At 40.4% G+C, this 19,083-nt stretch overlaps 1 protein-coding gene across 1 annotated transcript in view; it reads right to left on the bottom strand.

The window, feature by feature from the left end:
• The window catches only part of WDR75 (WD repeat domain 75), a 36,729-nt gene extending 17,883 nt beyond the window's left edge, over positions 1–18,846 (bottom strand). Inside the window, exons 1-13 of the mRNA XM_026647633.1 lie at positions 18,742–18,846; positions 13,539–13,668; positions 11,958–12,023; positions 10,377–10,476; positions 8,857–8,981; positions 6,863–6,933; positions 5,975–6,091; positions 5,080–5,168; positions 4,029–4,187; positions 3,493–3,552; positions 3,287–3,402; positions 2,453–2,628; positions 1,456–1,619 (exon numbers count right to left, since the gene is read on the bottom strand). Of these exons, the coding sequence (XP_026503418.1) occupies positions 1,456–1,619; positions 2,453–2,628; positions 3,287–3,402; positions 3,493–3,552; positions 4,029–4,187; positions 5,080–5,168; positions 5,975–6,091; positions 6,863–6,933; positions 8,857–8,981; positions 10,377–10,476; positions 11,958–12,023; positions 13,539–13,668; positions 18,742–18,827 (1,459 nt within the window). The 5' untranslated portion in view covers positions 18,828–18,846. The remainder of the gene's footprint in view (positions 1–1,455; positions 1,620–2,452; positions 2,629–3,286; positions 3,403–3,492; positions 3,553–4,028; positions 4,188–5,079; positions 5,169–5,974; positions 6,092–6,862; positions 6,934–8,856; positions 8,982–10,376; positions 10,477–11,957; positions 12,024–13,538; positions 13,669–18,741) is intronic.
• Between the last annotated feature and the right edge of the window lie 237 nt (positions 18,847–19,083).

Here is a 19,083-nt window from a genome sequence, read left to right as displayed (position 1 = left end):
CTCTTTCCTTCAGTTCCCAGGTATACAAGACCAACTACACAATGCAAATTCACAAAGACAGATCAGCTGTATACGCCCATGCATGCCCTGACACTGAACTCTATACAGCCCTTGTATGCAAGTAGGATGCAAAAGCAAGAGGGACTTGTTCAGTGGATTCAAAACACTTCCATGGTGGGGGCAGGAAGAACCATTAAACCCCATCCACACCTCTCCACTTCATACCATTAGTACTGGCTGCAGCCTGGCTGTGCAGTTAGTTAGGAATGGAGACAAGTCAGGGCAGTAGGAACCTATTCCCTCCAACACAGTTTCTAAGAGCAAAGAGTGTTTACTCATGGAACTGGGATTTAGTTTAGGATTAAGGTTATTTAACCCTAGAAAACACTTTGTTTATCTCCACCTCAGCATATGTAGGCATTGTACAAGAGCTAAATCCAGTGGCTCAGAGAAATTCACTATGGCAAACAGAAAACTAGCAAAAAGAAAAAGGGTATTAGAAAAAATTTCTATTTATCTATGACAATTAAAACAAAATGAACACAACCAAACTGCAAGCGGATCGCTGAAAGGCTGCTGTCAAAAAATATATTTGAGAACCTGTGAAGATTGATACACCAATGTCAGGAAAGTTAGTCAAAATGAAATGTGCCAGGAAGTGCATTAATGGGGAGCCCCATATATCTGTGGGCTGGAAGGGCTATGGCATGTTACATATCCTTGTGAAGTCCTTAGCTTTTATTACTTTGTGTTACAAAGAGTCTCAACATGATTTTTGGTGGGTGAAGGGACTTCAATTTTCATTTCTCATCTATGCAATCCACAGAATTATGTTCTGTCTGCATTTTAGGATTTACAGCAAAGTAAAGGTTGGGCTGTAGTCACTCATGAGCAGAGGATGGAGGTCACTGTTCCCTTTCCAGACTACTGTATCCCTTTCAGGAGTCTGATCTGTCTTGTGTACCCCCAAGTTTCACCTCACTTAAAAACTACTTGCTTACAAAATCAGACATAAAAATACAAAAAGCGTAACAGTGCACTATTACTGAAAAATTGCTTTCTCGTTTTGTCTTTATGAAATTTTAGTTTGTACTGACTTGGCTAGTGCTTTTTATGTAGCCTGTTGTAAAATTAGGCAAATATCTAGATGAGTTGATGTACCCCCGGAAGACCTATGCATACCGCTGGTTGAGAACAACTAGTGTAGGGTTTAGGCTAGAGGGATCTATGCATTCGTGTCCCTACCACACCCCCAACTTGCCTACATTCCTAACTATGGGAAATGATGCTAAAGGGTGATGGAACTCTGTACTAGGATGCACAGAAGAGAATGCATTACTTCTGTTGTGTTTCTGATCCTGTGCACTTGCGTATGGATGGAGAAGAGCCGAGTCACAATTTCCATGTGTTCAACAGGTGGTGAATAAGAACAAATTACGTATTGGCCATACTCACTCTCTGAGTCAGAGTCATCCACCAACACCCAGACTTTAAATCGACCATCGTTGCCAGCTGTTACCAAGGTAGGAGTTCCATCTTCCAATTCATCTGTGTCACGGAAACACAGAGCTGTTACATGATCCTCATGTGGATTGTTTATTCTGGTGTTCAGAGTAAAGCTATAGGGAAGAAAACCTAAATTCACTGTTTTATGTCATTTTGAACTTGCAACAGGTTTGTGTTCTGTTTCTTTTGTGGGGGACAGGACAGGGGTGGAGGAAGGGAGGTAGGAGGATGGCGGTTTGGGAAAGGGAGATGTGGTTTGAAGAGAATTTTGTTACCAGCCAATACATAATCTCACATTTAGTTTACCAGGTCTGTTCTCCCTCATTTCCCCCACAAAATTAAGTAATTCGGAGAACAGAATTCTGATTTATTTAGATTTTTAAGACATACCTACTAGAAGTGCTCCTCCTAAGCTCTGGGCACCCCTTCTAATAGCTAGCACTTGATCAACATGGAAAATGATTATTACATAGAAACATTTAAATTTCACTTTTAAACTCCAATCCCATAACTATTGTGCCAAACAACTTTGTGTAACATCTATCCAGTCTCCTCCTAAATAAGCAAGAAAAAAAGTGAACTTTATGGGTGTCCAGAAGATTAACAAATCCAGGCCCTGGAAGACCAGGTAAGTATTAGCATTGGGGTACTGTTTCAAGGTTTTACATATTCATCAGTACAGTATATCTGGCCAGATAATATAGTAGATTAGAACGACAAAACAGATTCAAGAAGGTGGTATTAACATGTAAAGAAACCAGACTGCTACTGGAATATAAAATGTTTAGACTGTTAATTTCAAGAACTACAACTCAAGTAAGTGCGACTGACAATTCATATGTGAGAGTGCTATTTAAATGTAGACACTATATTCATTTGCACAATATTTAACAAGAAGTCAAATATTTTGTGGTTACCCAGGGGCTGACTATAGAAGTATCAGTACCTTTGTGTTTGCTCATCATAGTTCCACAGTTTCATCTGTAATTCAAGTTCGGTTTCTTTTTCTTCTCGCTGTTCCACTGTCGCTAACCAGCTGCCTTGAGCACTAAATGCAACCTTCACCAAGTCAACCTGGTTTAGACCTATTTGATGGATGTATTCCTGCTGCACGATATCGAGCTGGAGAGTCACAAGAGCAAAACTAATTTTAAAGCTCAAGTGAGAGTTTGGAGAAGTCAGTCATGGAAAAAGGACCCCACGGAAGGAAAGATGTTCTGGAAATTATCAGGACCATTGAAAACTAGATGAAATACTGAACAGTGGAACTGATTGCCAATACATGGGCCTTAATACATGAAAAATGCCTGCAAAAACCATGTAGATTCCACAATACAGAAGATGTGGCAACACACCAAAATACACTTTGATTTCGATATTTAGCTTATAAAGGCACCAATGACCATTGTGTAAGGCATTTTCTGTAGATTCTGACAATCTTATTCTTCTTACATTCACTTCCAAGTTGTCCATCACCATAAGAATTGTGATTAGTATTCCAAGGCATAACTAAGGAATCAATTCAAAATCTTCAAATCCTATTATGTTTATATATTACAACCATTTGTACTTCTGTAATATCCTTGCCAAATTACAGCTCTGCAAGTCAAGGCACAGATAAGCGATTTTACTACGGTCACAGAGAAGGTCTGTGACACAGCTCTACTGATTCCAATCTTATGCTATAACCATTGAACTACTCCCCCTTACCTACATCATATTGCAAGTGTAATTCTGTCACATAAGTATATAACTTACAGCAGCAGTCTATCCAACTTACATTGTACAACTGTTTGTCAGTTTGGAGACAATAGAACTGCAGATGACCAGGTTTTCCATTCAGAACCAAAGCTTTAGTTCTAGGATCAACCACCAAACCAGTCTTGACATCACTGCCTGCAGTGAAGAGCAACAGCAAATGATCGAAGTTAGAAAGTGATGTCTTTAGCTATCTAAGCAGAAGAAAAGTTGTTTTACTGCACGTACCTTTGACTAATCCTTGAATTACGGCAGAAACGCTCAGGTTGCTATGTATGATTGTTATTTCTGAATGTATAAATACATACAAATTAGCAAGGCAAGGTAAAGACTTATGTGATGTAAAAAGCAACAGTTAGCAATATTCTACAACTGGAAAAATCAGGATATGCACCCACCCAAAATTCAACTTTAAGAAGTCATTCTACTACTTAATGAACTACAAATGCAACATATATATGTGCACTAAACATTAGATTGAAAATCACATGGAAAGTCATCAGCACAAGAATGTCTGAAACAAGAGAGAAAAAGTACCAGCTTATCAGAATCTTTGGGTCTAAGTTACAAGCTTCCACAATCTGTAAACAAAATCCAACTGTTGCTAGCATAGGAAATAAAAGATCAAACATCTACGCTTTCAGATGAGATTTGAACTTGTGTACAATACCAAAACAGTGAATCTTAAATTCATATATTCTAATAAATCTATGGCTCATGAATTCCTTATGGAATTAATACTATTACAATAGGTTTGGGCTTACTGTTTTCTGTGTGAGAGGTACAATAGAAAGTTCCATCCGGTGAGGCTGAGATGTGTTCAATAGTAGATCCCAAACGGGGCAGGAATTCCTTCTTACAATCTGATCCATCACGCCACTGAACCAGTACAGACTCAACCCCACCACTCAGCAGGCTGGTGCCTTCACATGCAATAAAAAGCCCATAGTAGGTAGAGGAACCATTCCAAACGGACACATCTATATATTTCTAGTGCGCTAGTTACTACGGTATCTAGACACCAATTGTATATTTAAATTACGTCCCAAGCAAAAAATTATACATCACTGCTACACAGACTGATCAAATGGCTCAAATCTCTTAACATGTCCGTCTGATCTCTCAGACTCAATAAGACAAACACTGCTACTGCAAGCATCAAAATGTCACTTAATAAATCCTCTCTCAGGAACAGCTAATTTCATTCATTTCTTGGAAGAGTCAACTATATTTTGTGTTACAACACAGCGGAAATTCTCTATTTAATATTAAATACTGCAAAATGCTTCCCGCTTGGGAGAAAAGGCTCGAAGCAAGATCAATACTGCGGGGCTGAGTCATGTTCACACTAAAGTTAACAAGAGTTTTTCCACTAAATTCAAAGGAAGTAAAGCGTGGGCCCAGATAAGATTTCTTTGGCTTGTTTTTTAAATTTGGATTTGACTCCAATAAGAACTTAGGTTTCCCCATCTCCTCAGAAGATGGATTGTTGCTTAATAAAGATGACAGCTGGTTCAGGATTTACATTGCCAAAGAAGGAAAATCTTTGAAGTCATGTCTGCCAGCCAAAATAGTGGCATGAAAACATGCTTACACATCTGATTTCCTTGCTTTTTTGTAACAAGTATACAGCTGTGCACACAAAAAAGCCACAACTGCTTCCATCTTTCCATTACTCCATCCAAAAAGCCCTCAAAAAACGTTTCCTGAAGACATAAATCCATTCCTAGAATTTAAATATTTGTTCGTAGGTGGATGACTCCAAACTTCAGCAGTTTCTTTTTTCTTCCTGCACTTTAAGACATTTGCACTCACCCTCTACAGAGAAAGCTAGATCCATCACTACATCATGGTGCCAGTGCAGTGTGGAGAAAGTGTATTCTCTTTTGTGGTTAAAATTTCTCCTGTTCGGAAGAAAACATTTAATTTAGTAGCAGAATAGGTGTTGGAGAGAATAATCTGTAAGCAAACAAAAATGGGCATGCCAAATGGAATAAAATGTAAAATAAGTATACTAACATCTACTGTAACCCTTGCAATGTGGGTTTCTTGTATGTTCAGGTGACGGAAAGGGAGTGGCACAGACTGCAGGTGTCCAGGTGTCCCCAGCTGGCATAAGATCCCTAGGGAATTATTGCCAGCTTGGGCAAGACCAATCCCTGATCTGGAGCACTGAAGCAGAGCTGTTACTGGCTGCTAGTTCTCAAATTCTCTTTTCCATCTGTCCTGGGCGGCTGTGTAAGGGAGAAGAGCTAGCCTCTCCACTAGTCACTGACTGGCTTTGTCTGAATATAAACTCCCATCGTGCTTTCACTGGGGTTCCCAAAACCTGGTACAAAAGTCTCTTATCTCCACCCACAGCAGTAGGCCGAATTCAAACACTTCAGTTTTAAAGTCGCAGGGTGCAGCTAAGGGGACATTTTCAATTTGTGATCATATGCAAATTAGATAGCCTTGAGGTCAGTCATAATTTAGAGCTTCGAGGGCCACAGGATGGCTATCCTCAATATCTCCTTATAATCATTTCTACAGGAGCCACTTCTGACTATGGCAAGGGAGGATGCTAGATCCAGTTAGAGAATTATGTCAATGCCTGATCACCACTGTCAAGCAGAAAGTCCTATGCCTACTCTCATGACTCATTATGTTCAAGTTCTATTATTAGAATGTCAAATCAATGCTAGCTGGATAGCTGTCAAGTTTAACATACCAGAGACGAATCTTGCCATCTTTATGTCCACTTGCTATACAGTCTTCCTTAGGGTGACAGGCTACACAAGTGAAATAGTTGTTTGCGCCTTTTCTACTTGTTGCACTTAAAGGAAACCTTCAAAAATTAAAGAGTCGTTTTAATTAGAGTTCAACGTTAGATGAAGCTTCTCAATGGTCTTCATATGTAGTCTACCTGCAGCTGGGGCTATGTCAAAAAAGATTAGCGCAATCACTGCACAAATGCAAATTAAAAGATACTTCTGACTGCACATGGGATTCCAAGGAGTGAGCAACTGGTTGAGAGTACTCCTGAACTACAAGAAAGTTGACAAAAGTTAGGCACTCCCCTGCCAAGAAAAGGACAGACACCATCCCCACTTAGCTTGCTAGATTCTTCTCCCTCAACAAAGCACTAGCATCTAAATCTCATCAGGACCTTACACAAAACATCCTAATTTAAGTCCCTGTTTCAATCCAGCAATAGAAAAGTGATGACACTATAGTCTGGGCTAGGCTAAGAGTTGCTTGGCATCCCACCAATCAGTGATGGCACTGCAGTCCAAACTGCCTCCGTTTCCCCCCAGCAGCCTGAGACACACATTGAACAAGGGGGGCTGCCAGAAGAGAATTTTGGAGAATCTCTAAAGAAAGAATCTGCCAGATGGATAAGCAGTTACTCAGCATCACTTGCTTGGATTTCAGAAATAAAAACGAAGTCATTCATGAGGAATCCCATTTACCCATGCAATGATCTACAGTTGAATCAATGGCATCAAAGGATGCTGATGTATGCAGATTATTTTAGCTCCAGCTGACTTGTTACTATACAGATACATATTTATGAGGTTTCATAGCTGACAACAACATCTACAGCTGTTCGTCTTACCTGTTAACCTTTTTCTTTTTGAAAAAATAAACAAGGAGATGAAGGCCACGCACTGATGCCACATATTCACCCTGTTACAGCAATACAGCAAGTTAGGACTTTGTATTTGATATAGATTCACATTGAAACTGGAGCACAACAAATGGGCCTTTGATCATGTTTCTTAAACAGGTCTGTATCATGAAAAAACGGTACCAAGATAGAGACACAAGATGCCATTACCCTAATCAATGACAGTTGCTTGCTTGCAATGAGATGTTACTGCTCCACATTTTAATACAGCTAATATAAGCTCATGCAACCTAAAAGATTTTTTCAGATTTTTTAAAACTTGCTTTCTCTATAACAACCTCCAAGAAGCAACTCAATATTTCCCCCACCTACTGGGACAAGCTTTGCACTGAGTTATAGCCATGCAATCCCAGAGAAGTATGCACGGGTAAAGTAATGTGTGGAATCTCTTGTTATGTGCACATTGTAAGGTTGCATATGAATGGTTGCTTGGGATACTGGCACAAATTCTTTTTTCATATAGAAAAATAGTTTAGTGCTATTCGTTAAAAATCCAAGAATTCCATGAATTTTATACCAGAACCAGGAGCTCTTACTTAATTTTGTCCCGGAACAAACAGATGAAAACACAAATATTGGATTTCCAGTCATAATCCCTCCTATCTTTAGGTAAAATATAAAAAATACTCCTAAACTTCTGTAGCACCTGTCCTGCTCTATAAAAGCAAAGGATCCATTAGGGTACACAGGATTTTAAACATGACTAAGAACAGCATCTCCTTATACAACACATCTAGTCCAGGTGACTAGGGAGTACAGTTAAAGCTTATTTCTGTCACTAGTTATACTCCTGTTGGCACTGAAGAGAGTCGATTCTTTTTTTATTTCACATACGAAAAATCAGCTAAGTTCTAACTGCATAATATTTACTACCGGTGGCAATGCATAACCTAAGGGAACACCCCTGTCCTCAAATAGCTTCTCTTTTATATTTCAAGCTCACCTTGTAAGCTAGCTGTTTGGGAACCTTCCCCCTGCCCCCCACAAAAAACCTAAACAAAACAGTTTTTTAAAATGTAAATTTATATCTGAGCTGGGAGTAACAAACAGGGAACTCCACAATGTTATTTTTACAGTCATTTTTTAGAGTACAAATGCACTGTTAGCTCATCTTTTTGTGCATCAGAGTTAAAAAAAATTAGGGTAGAAACCAACATTAATTCTTTTGATTTGTGTGTTCCCATTTTCCCCAGAGGACAGGTGCTCTTTTTGGTATATATTTTAAATTTTAAGAGAGAAGGGATGTAGCTTAATGAATTCAGAGTTATTTAGTTACCTCACTTTTGCTAGTGCTCTGAGACAAATAAAGTTGGTCATCTAATCAGAGCCTTTTGATCTTTACCATCTTACTTTTTCTTTAACACTAAGTCTGAAAGAGCCAAAATTTTGCAAACAGACAAGAAAAATAAGGCAGATAATATTCTGGGTCCAACATGTTGAACACAATTTTCAATTAACATTTACCACACAAAAAAGCCGTCAAGGCCAAAGTGTATTGTCTGCCTAGTACAAGAATGGTAATTCTCTTCTTTCTAAAGAAAGGGGTATTTTACTGGATTAAGAGCTTGAAATTCTGCAATTTTCCTTCATTTTTTCCCTAATGCAATGAAGTTGTGTTGTAGGACATACTTTTGCAACTCATCAGCAATCCTGGTCTTATTATATTTTTATGAAATTATAAAGAATAGATGTTGCTGGATGTCAAATTTGTTGAGGCAAGCTTTCTGAGATCAGTGGTTTGCAATTAAGGGGAAAAGTCAGGATTCACACTAGGCTCACATAGCAAGGACACACCCATACAATCATTACTTCTTTGAGCGATCAGATTACTTGGTTAATCATATTTTTTTATATACCAGACTAAACAGAATGTGGTTAATACATTTTATATAAAAGAAAAACATCTAAAAAGGTAAATATACTTCTCTTCCAAACGCAGTACATTTGGGCGACTGGCCTATATCATCCAAAATCAAAGACAGCTCCTTGGCTTCCACTTCTTGGTCTGGTGTTTTTGGTAGTTTCACAGAAACAAGCTGGAACGAATCTAGTCAAATAAAGACTTTGGTTAATAAAATAATTTTGTGGATGATGTGTGTTCAAAAGGAGAGAATGTGGGTGCACCTGTTATCCTCACTATAAAATCCACACTAGCTCCTTTCAGTGTTGTTTTGAATGCATGCTTAAAGATGTATACTTAAGGCTGACACCTTTATATTTTGGTCTCAGATGTTTCTGTGCCAAACTGCAACACAGACAGATGAGCTCTAGATTTTTCCATAGTGGTTTCCTGTGTAACATAAAGCAGAAACCAAACCAAATTACATAGATTTGTTCTTCCTCTTGTTAAAGAAAATAAAGTATCTGACTTTACTGTAGCCAAACAAAGAGTGAGAACTATGTTATTCTCCGACACTCTGAAGTGGCATTCATAGGAGTATTATACAAGTCATATATCATATCTGTTTTCTCAGGCTTTGAATAGCTGAATTCATGCTGATACTAGAACTGGTCCAATTTTTTCCATCATCGTGTTTTTTCAATTTGAAAATGCCCATTTGTTGAAACAAACTTTCTGCAGAAACAGAGCAGAGCAAGAGTCTTCCATATCCCAGGCGAGTTGCGACTGGCTATGCGGGCATGAAAATTTTTGAAGAGTTTAAATTTTGTTCTGATGCAAAACAAAAATGGAAACCTCTAAGTTTTCCACAAAACAAAGTTCTTGTTTTCTTGCAAGCCTTAACTGATACTTGTTATTGAAGAGATGTAGCTTTTAATATGGTAACATGACCTCAGGATACACTTAGCAGTTTAAATATAGGTCAAGAGACTCAATTATGTCTGCCATAACATTAAGTATGTATAGCACAAGGGTCTGTAAGTTTAAGACTAAACTTTGATACAATCAAAATCCAAAAAATGAAAATACTAAATTGCACATTAACAATTACCATAGTTTCAACAAGAAACAAAACGCTAGGTGTACAGCAATAGTTATTTTACCTATTTAAAGGACACTTTCAAGATAACTTTTAAAAAACACTTTTCCTACAATATGTAGTTTGCTAATAAGGCTGTAGATTATTAAGAGTGAAAATGTACACCGATTAATTCACTCTCCACCTCCTGTGCTGTTGGTACACTTTTTACATTTCATTCAGTATGGACAGTGAAACCAAACCAGAAAGGTTCTGGTCAAATGCACCAACACAGTATTGTTGTGTTTGGGGTCTACGTTATACCAATGGAAGGGTTAAATAAAACTTCGCATTTCCACAGGATTAATCAGACTTGTAAATCTTTCTTTTGTGTCCCCCCCCCGGAACAAAAATTACAAAACAATGTTTGGGCCTAAACTAAGTTATCAGAGTCCCTTTAAACATTCCAGCATACTTAATATCACACTGCAACAAAGTACAAACTGAAGTTAATTATATCGTACCTAAGGAATCTTCATTTTTCTTTGGAATTATAATGAACACTGAATCCTCAGAACCAGCAAGCGTATAGAATGCAAAAAGTTTGTATCCAACAACAAAAGTCTGAAGAAAAAAACCAACAAAGTAGTTATGAAATGTGAACTTCAAATTAGCTGGACAGTTATCAATTATTCTGAAGTTCTCGTACAGTCAGACAGTGAACAATTTACAACCTAGTCAGAGATTCTTTTTATCATGGCCCTTGTAGATTTTTAAAAAATGTTTGCTAAAAGCTTGTAGTCGATCATTCTCAATTTAAAGTCAAAAGAAAAAAAGCATTCTTTTGGTTGGTAACCCTATTACAGAACAAAAGACTTATGTCAGTCTTGTTTAGCAGTATTTGTATAGTGTGAAATGCCAAATTTACTGGGAAGGCTAAAGGTAACATCCTACCCTCTGCTATGTGGTGGGATGGAAGAACTATGTAGGAAGCCTATTCTTCTTCCACCTTCCAAGGCAGGAGTTCTCCTCAGCTCAGGAGAAGTAGGATAGAGCTGGCCGTCACAGCAGCCCACAGACATCTCCAAGGGGACACATTCAGCACCTAGTCTGACATCAATAACTACAACATGTGTTCTAAATGCTACCTTAAACACTTATTGTTCCTGCTCAGATGAGTGGCAAAGTACATCTCAGCACCCATCCCACAATACACATCTGTCTGCATCTTTTTACAGCTGCCCTTATTCAAGCTTTGGTCCCAAGGCAGTTTATATGCAGTGGAACAGCAGCCCTCAAACTGTCATCCTTGGATCAAAGGTAGCTTGTAAAGCCCTTCTTGGCTACCCTCAGAAATAAACATTTTGATAAGTAAGCAGTCGGGGAATTGGAATATTATGAGGAGACGTGGCTCATGAGAGAAGCCATCCCATACGAAGTGGTCTGTAAAATGAAAAAAATAAGGTATAATGTCAATTATCTGAAAGTCATCCTCACCCCCAGTGAGACAGGGAAAAGACATGCAAACTCTCTGGGAAGCCAGATAGTCGAAGACAGAGAGAGGAGCTGCCTGAGCCAATCAACTAGCTAAAATAAGGAAGGGAGAACAGAAGAGCTACACTGAGCACAAAAAAAATCACAGATATCTTTGTGCATATAACTCTTCCTCCCTCCTTTCTTAAAGGCTACCAATACTGGGAAAAAGTCTGGATAGCTTCTCTCCTATGCTTCATTTTCACACAATTGTGCAGTAAGTCTCAAGTAACTTCTTGAGGACCTTCTGATAAGCCTGGTTTTAATGTACTGAATATTTAAGAAGGGACTGCATGCTTAATTAGCAAAGGGTCATCAAAAATGACCACAGCTAGGGGTCAGCAAATTTCTCCTGCCCTAAGTGAGAGGCCTGCTCAGGGACAAAATACAAACCATATTAACAAACACTGCTTTTGAAGCCAGGGTTTATGCTCATCTCCACTAAAAGCTTCAGAGAGCCTGAATTTGGCCCTATATGTTTTGTTCAGCCCTAGTATTCATTTAACTGATGGTCAACAGTGAACAACTCTGGAATCCATGAAAAGTTGTGACAGAAAAAAATATTTACATACTTTAATGAGAATTCCATCTGTGAAGTCCCAGAGTTTAATGGTGCCATCTAGAGAGCAAGAATACAGCTGGAAAAGAAAAATAAAACAAGTTACGAAAAGAACACAAATAGCAAAGCAAAACACTAGGACCAAGATTTTACACAAAATTAGACCCTCAAGTTAGGCTCTTAAATCCATATTTGGTCACCTAAGTGACTGGATTTTTAAAAAGTGCTAAGCACCAAGTTCCACACACTTTTGAGATATGCGGTTTGAGATCATGTGTGTTCCTATTTTGTATATGAACATCATATTAAAGTTACCTAGCATGTGAATGTTTATATACATTTACAATGCGTGTGCAGGGATGACAGATGCACAGAACTTCAGGAAATAGATTCAGACCCCTTCTACAAGTGGGCCCAGACTTTATGCACAGCAAAGAAAAAGCCAAACAGAACCAACTCAATTTTTCTTCTTCAGATACATATTCTAACTCAAAGTTAAAGCTGAAAATTTAAGTATTCCCCACTCATTTCTCCCAACCCCCACAAGATAAAAATCTCACACTTAGAGGATGCACAGGCAAAACTTAAATTGATGCCATCAGCTGAATTACTGTGTACCCTCAAATTTCTCATTTGATTGCTACAGATAGTGTAGTAGGAAGGAAAGGTCAGAATTAACTCAAATATTTAAGGTGCTGTTGGTAATACAAATATATTCCCCATCTTCCATGTTTTGAAAGAGATCACGCACACTTACAGTTATAGTAGGTAGGTGTGTACATGGGGAGAGGCATGTGTAATGAGGACAAAAGTTATTAGGGTTACCAATATTTATGCATAAGGGCATAACACAAACACCAGCTGAGATCAGGAATAAGTTTCTCCACAGTATAGTTGCACATTTGGGTTCACTGTAAGTGCTATGGGCCACTCATTCCTGTGCCAATGCAGAGCCCGACATTTGAGAGGTTGATTAGGTAATCCTTAAAGCCATGTACTGATTACCATACCCCCCTGGGAAATAACCGGGATTTAGCCATGCCTGCTCGTACTCCAGACATAAACCTGGCATGTCTCCTGCACCCGGGTATGCCTTATAGCTGTTTTAAGAGTCTTTTCCCCATATAGCTGGCACAGAGTGGGCCACAAGGCACTGATGAATCAGGTCCTACATGTCCTACTGCTGAAGAGCCTAGTATTGGCAATAGTCAAAGACAGACAAATACTAGATTAAAGGAACCATTGTTGGGTTGTTCCAGTATAGAATTTTGTGAAGTGACCCGACACAAAAACTGTCCACCTCTGCTTTTAGAAAAAGCTTCCCACTCAGTAAATTAGAGTAATCTGATGGTTTACAGCAACAAATTCATACACTAATATGGGTAATTGCAATTTCAGTCTAAGTAAACAGAAGCTAGTTCAGTAATTGTTATAAGAAATAATTATTTCCAGCCGTCTCTCACTTTCCAGCCACCCCAAAAACACATGACTGTGTGTCCTGTACTGCCAAAGTCAAGTACCATTTCCTTAACTAAATCAAGAAAGAACCAAATGCCTAGCTGGACAGGACTCACAATTACAAAGATTTAACAACCTGCATGTGGTTTTGGGGGTTAAGTTGAATTCCTGTCACCAGGTTTGTGTGACCCTGCAGGATGTGTACACATTCTTCTGTAGCCGTGCTATACACTTTCACATAGTCTCCTGAGGCACATAAAAGGTATCTGAAAAGATGATGAAACAAAAGGTTAATATCACAGGGTGACTGAGAATTCTGGATAAAGGTATTACACTTCATGTTTAGTACTTTGTAGATTCAAAGTAGTTGTTACTCTTGATAAACATAAAAAATGTAGGCCAGCATCAAAGAGATGACTCCATATTTGGAACTTTGTTTTCCATGGTTTGTACAGATTTACTTACTTCACCATTAAATGTAATGGAAGAACAAACAAGTATATCAGATTTAAACATGCAGTTGCAAAGGCAGGAAAGTTACTTTTATGTATTTTAGTTCTTGCTAAAGGTGCTGATGGCTTGATCACCTCGAAAAATAAAGGCCTGTATTGATCAGCATAACAAATAAAACATTCATGATGCTACTTACACCTCTCCATACTACATATAAAATATCTATCTCCTCCTTTCATAACATCAGTATCTGCTACATTTATAGGACTCTGCCTGGAAATGCTCTCAATTTTGGCCAAACAATAAAGATCAGCTAATTTTTTCCCAAACCTCAAGTTCCTAAGGCTATGTCTACACTACCGCAGCAAGTCGACCTACGCTGCGCAACTCCAGCTATGTGAATAACGTAGCTGGAGTCGACGTACCTTAGGTTGAGTTACCGCAGGGTCTATACCGTGCGCAGGTAGGGGTGTGTGTGTGTCAGTCAGTCAATGGGAGAAACTCTCCCATCAACTTACCTTACTCTTCTCAACAGGGGTAGAGTACAGGGATCAACTGGTGAGCGATCCGCTGTCAATTTGGAGGGTCTTCACTAGACCCGCTAAATCGACCGCCAGTGGATCGATCTCAGAGTGTCAATCCGGGCTGTAATGTAGACCTTCCCTAAGACTCAAGCACCTTCTCAGCACTCCTATTTTATAGGTTTTAAAAAAACAACGTACCAAAACAAAAATGAGAAATTCCTATAAAGAATTGAAGATAAGTATCAGAGGGAGGGAATTCTTAGGTTCCCTGTGAAACTTCAGCATGCTGCAGCTAACCTACTCTCTAATGGTCCATGAATTTTCTTTTGATATCTTCACTGGTTCCTTAGTTATCTCCAACTCCAATTCAAAATTGCCCTACTGATGTTCAAAGCCATGCATGCCACTCTTCTGTTTATCTACTCTCTGCACACCTTCATGCCACTCTTCACAGCTGCAGAAGACTCTACTTCACTTACACTGTTCCATCCCTCACTTCTGAAACAAGTCTGTTTTAAATCTCTCCTTAGCCCCCACCACCCTTTGTTTTTTTGCAGCCCGGAATACTAACAATTAAGTGTCACGCCACGCTAAAAATAGGAAATTTAGCCAAACAGACAAGTTTAAAACAACATGTGCCTACATGTTTAAGATTATGTTTTGCTCTCCAGCCCTTGATTATGGGCTGCCAAAGACAGCATACTCAGCTAAGGAGGGTGAAGAGAAGAATGGTTCTGGAATGGACAGTCCCATGACTACACTGCAAAATAACTCTGCTTAAATATGGTTATGGACAAAACCTTTTCTTTTTGCGGATACAGACTAACACGGCTGCTACTCTGAAATTTATAACATGGTTTATTCATGTCTGTGTAGACACACAAAAAACAGGCTAGAGAATCCGGCTTTAATACTATCTCTCCCACCCCCCAGTATATACCCTACTGTAGAATAAATATGAAATTAAAGTTATCTTTTAATCTGGTTAAAGAAATGTGCATGTTGTAAAGCAAGAGCCTGACTAGCAAGTAGGGCAGAAGGAATGGAGCAGGGAGGATGTCTGGTTCAAAGACTAAATTAATGAGATAAAGGAAAGTTTCTAAAAAAAAAAGGCTCCTGACCAACAGCGGTGACAGCAAATGGTTTTGAATAGGACAGAAAGAATCTGTCTTAGAGGAAACATGGACCTCCCCATCCCACATACCAATGTTATCTTAAAAGTAAAGCCTAAGTGAACCCAGGTGCAATGAAAAACCAGTTGGTCAGCAAGAAGGAGGGTAGAGATAGGGAGGATAGGCCTTGGGGATAAAAGGAAGTTGTAAATCTTATCTGGATTAAGACTTGAAATAAGGGTGAAGTGTCTCAAATTGGTATTTAGCTGAAGTCAGTAATTGGCAATGACATCACTTGTTTGTTAAAGGGTGTAAAAAGTAAACTTTTAAAGGGTTCACTGCTAATACCTGCCTGACCACGTTGGAGCTAATATGGGTCTAAGAACCCCTGGGTTTAATCTGTTTGTCAGTATCTTGATCAAATGCTTATAAAGGTTTTGTTATTGTTTGGATGTAGTAAACTGCTTATTATTTAGGCGTTTGAGGCATGTTTAGAGCTACTGTATAAATATAACTCAGCCTTTGGATTTAATAAAGGAATTTATAGTTAAATTAGTGTCATGACAACATCCTGAATAAATAATAATAATTTCAACACCTAGGTTAAAGCCTCATCTACACCAGGGTTCATTTACTCTGGAGAATTAACCTTTGGGTAATTCAAACATGAATATTGAATGCAGGCAATTAATATGTTACAGTGTCCCCACATTCACTCCTATTTCACTTGCAGTTATCCCCACATCCAGATACAGAAATGCAAGTTAATTGCTCACTGTGGAAAAGTGGTGAGAGGACTCACTGAAGCGCATGAGCTAGTTTGCTACTGCCTCTTGCCTACACAGCACTTTCAGGAACATAACTGCAACGTTAAGGGAGGAGTTACTGTACATTCAAAAACAACGAGAAGTCCTTGTGGCACCTTAGAGACTAACAAATTTATTTGGGCATAAGCGTTCGTGAGCTAAAACCTACTTCATCAGATGGAGTGAAAAATACAGAAAGCAGGTATATATATTGCAGCACATGAAATGAGCCAATTCAATTAAGGTGGAAGTGGCCTATTCTCAACAGTTGACAAGAAGGGGTGAATACCAAGGGAGGAAAAATTATTTTTGTAGTGACCCATCCACTCCCAATCTTTATTTAGGCCTAATTTGATGATGTCCAGTTTGCAAATTAATTCTAGTTCTGCAGTTTCTTGTTGGAGTCTGTTTTTGACTTTTTTTGTTGAATAACTGCCACTAATAAGTGTCCAGGGAGATTGAAGTGTTCTTCTACTGGTTTTTGAATGTTACAATTATTGATGTCTGATTTGTGTCCATTTATTCTTTTGCGTAGAGACTGTCCGGTTTGGCCAATGTACATGGCAGAGGGACATTGCTGGCACATGATGACATATATCACATTGGTAGATGTGCAGGTGAACGAGTCCGTTATGGTGTGGCTGATGTGGTCAGGTCCTATGATGGTGTCCCTTGAATAGATATGCAGACAGAGTTGGCAACAGGGTTTGTTGCATGTATTGCTTGGTTCCTGGGTTAGTGTTTTTGTTGTGTGGCATGTAGTTGCTGGTGAGTATTGCTTCAGGTTGGTGGGCTGTCTGTAAGCGAGGACTGGCCTGTCTCCCAAGATCTGTGATAGTTAGGGATCGTCCTTCAGGATAGATTTTAGATCCTTGATGCGCTGGAGAGGTTTTAGTTGGGGGCTGTAGGTGACGGCTAGTGGCATTCTGTTACTTTCTTTGTTGGGCCTGGCCTGTAGTAGGTGACTTCTGGGTACCCTTCTGGCTTTGTCAATCTCTTTCTTCACTTCACGAGGTGGGTACTGTAATTTTAAGAACGCTTGATAGAGATCCTGTAGGTGTTTGTCTCTCTCTGAGGGATTGGAGCAAATGCAGTTGTATCTTAGAGCCTGGCTGTAGACAATGGATCGTTTGATGTGGTCTGGATGAAAGCGGGAGGAATGTCGGTAAGTATAGCGGTCAGTAGGTTTCCGGTATAGGGTGGTGTTTATGTGACCATTGCTTATTTGCACTGTAGTGTCCATTGGCCTTGTTAGCACTACAAAAGTAATTTTCCTCCTTTGATAGTCACCCCTTCTTGTCAACTGTTGAGAATAGGCCACTTCCACCTTAATTGAATTAGCTTCGTTAGCACTGACCCCCCCCCCCCACTTGGTAAGGCAACTCCCATCTTTTCATGTGCTGTAATATATATACCTGCTTTCTGTATTTTTCACTCAATGCATCTGATGAAGTGGGTTTTAGTCCACGAAAGCTTATGCCCAAATAAATTTGTTAGTCTCTAAGGTGCCACAAGGACTCCTCCTTGTTTTTGCTGATACAGACTAACATGACTACCACTTTAAAAACTGTACATTCAAAGTTATCCACACACTATTTATGCACCACTCATCCTGAGCCATGTCAAGCCATGCACCAACAGGCCACCTCCAGTTTTTCACCAGTAATGGGAGGATTTAATTACTTTCTACCCCCCTCAGTCTAATGCTTTACCTTGATGTGCTATTTTGGAGTATCTTTCCCTACTAACTTTTACAAGTGCTTTGAAAGTCTCTGACTGTGAGTACTAGACAAGTGCAAGGTACTGCTATATGTCCCCTGCTATCCCTTACCAGGACCCCCTGTATCACTCCTACATCCAGCCAGCTGCACCCCTCCTAGTTCCTGCTCATTTTTCCCTTCCCATCACATGCGCTGAGGATGGAGGTGGTGACCAGCCGGTGGCTGAGTTGCCATCTGAGAAATTTCAGCATTTCAAAATTTGGCTTTATTACCAACTAGCCTGAATCCCACGTGATGGAAATTTCTCATGAATAAGAACTTGGCCCGAAAAACCCTGGCAGGGCGGGGCTCCCCGGAGCTAAGGACCCCCAGCCTGGCTCCCACGCCCGAGGCACCGGCAGGGCAGGTCCCCGCTGGGGTTTGGTGGCGGCTCCTCGAACCCGACTCGTGCTCCCGCGTTGTGGTGGGTTCGAGTTGCGCTAGGGGCCGGTCCGTGTCCGGCCGGGGCCGCGCTGCGCTGACGGAGCAGCAGGCTCCGCGCCCACAGCGCTAGTACCGGCCCGGGGAGGCGCGTTCGCAGCCCCTGGTGAGCCCCCCCGCCCCGCCTGCGGCCGTTACACGCGCTGGCTCCGCAGGGCCAGCGGGGCTCACCGACGGCTCCTGGGCCGTGTCGCGCCCCCGATCCCCGCGCAACCTCCCCCTCCGATTCGCCCCCCCCCTCACTTGGCATCGGCAGAGAACGCCGCTCTGGCGCCGCTCAACTTGCTACCGCCGCAGCGCACCACGCGGAGCGGCTGCTGCGCCACCATCTTCCCGCTGCGAGACCTTCCACCTTCGACCTCTCACCCTTACCCCGCATCGCCTAGCGTTTAGGGCACTTCCGCCCTTAGTTTACATGGGGACAGGAAACTCTCAGTGATCTCCGTGAGGTCACACGGGAGCGCCGTCGGCTGGAGCGCACCACGCTTCGCTCCGCCCCTTACTGGCGGAAGACTGCAACAGAAACCGGAAACTGTAGGATGCGCATGCGCATAGCCTTTCTTGCTGTTCCCGTTGTCGTTCTAG

This window comes from Terrapene carolina, unplaced genomic scaffold (assembly GCF_002925995.2).
Source record: "Terrapene carolina triunguis isolate 2854851 unplaced genomic scaffold, T_m_triunguis-2.0 Scaffold62, whole genome shotgun sequence".
NCBI classification, from domain to species: Eukaryota; Metazoa; Chordata; order Testudines; family Emydidae; genus Terrapene; species Terrapene triunguis.
This window is presented reverse-complemented; position numbering and strand designations above follow the sequence as displayed.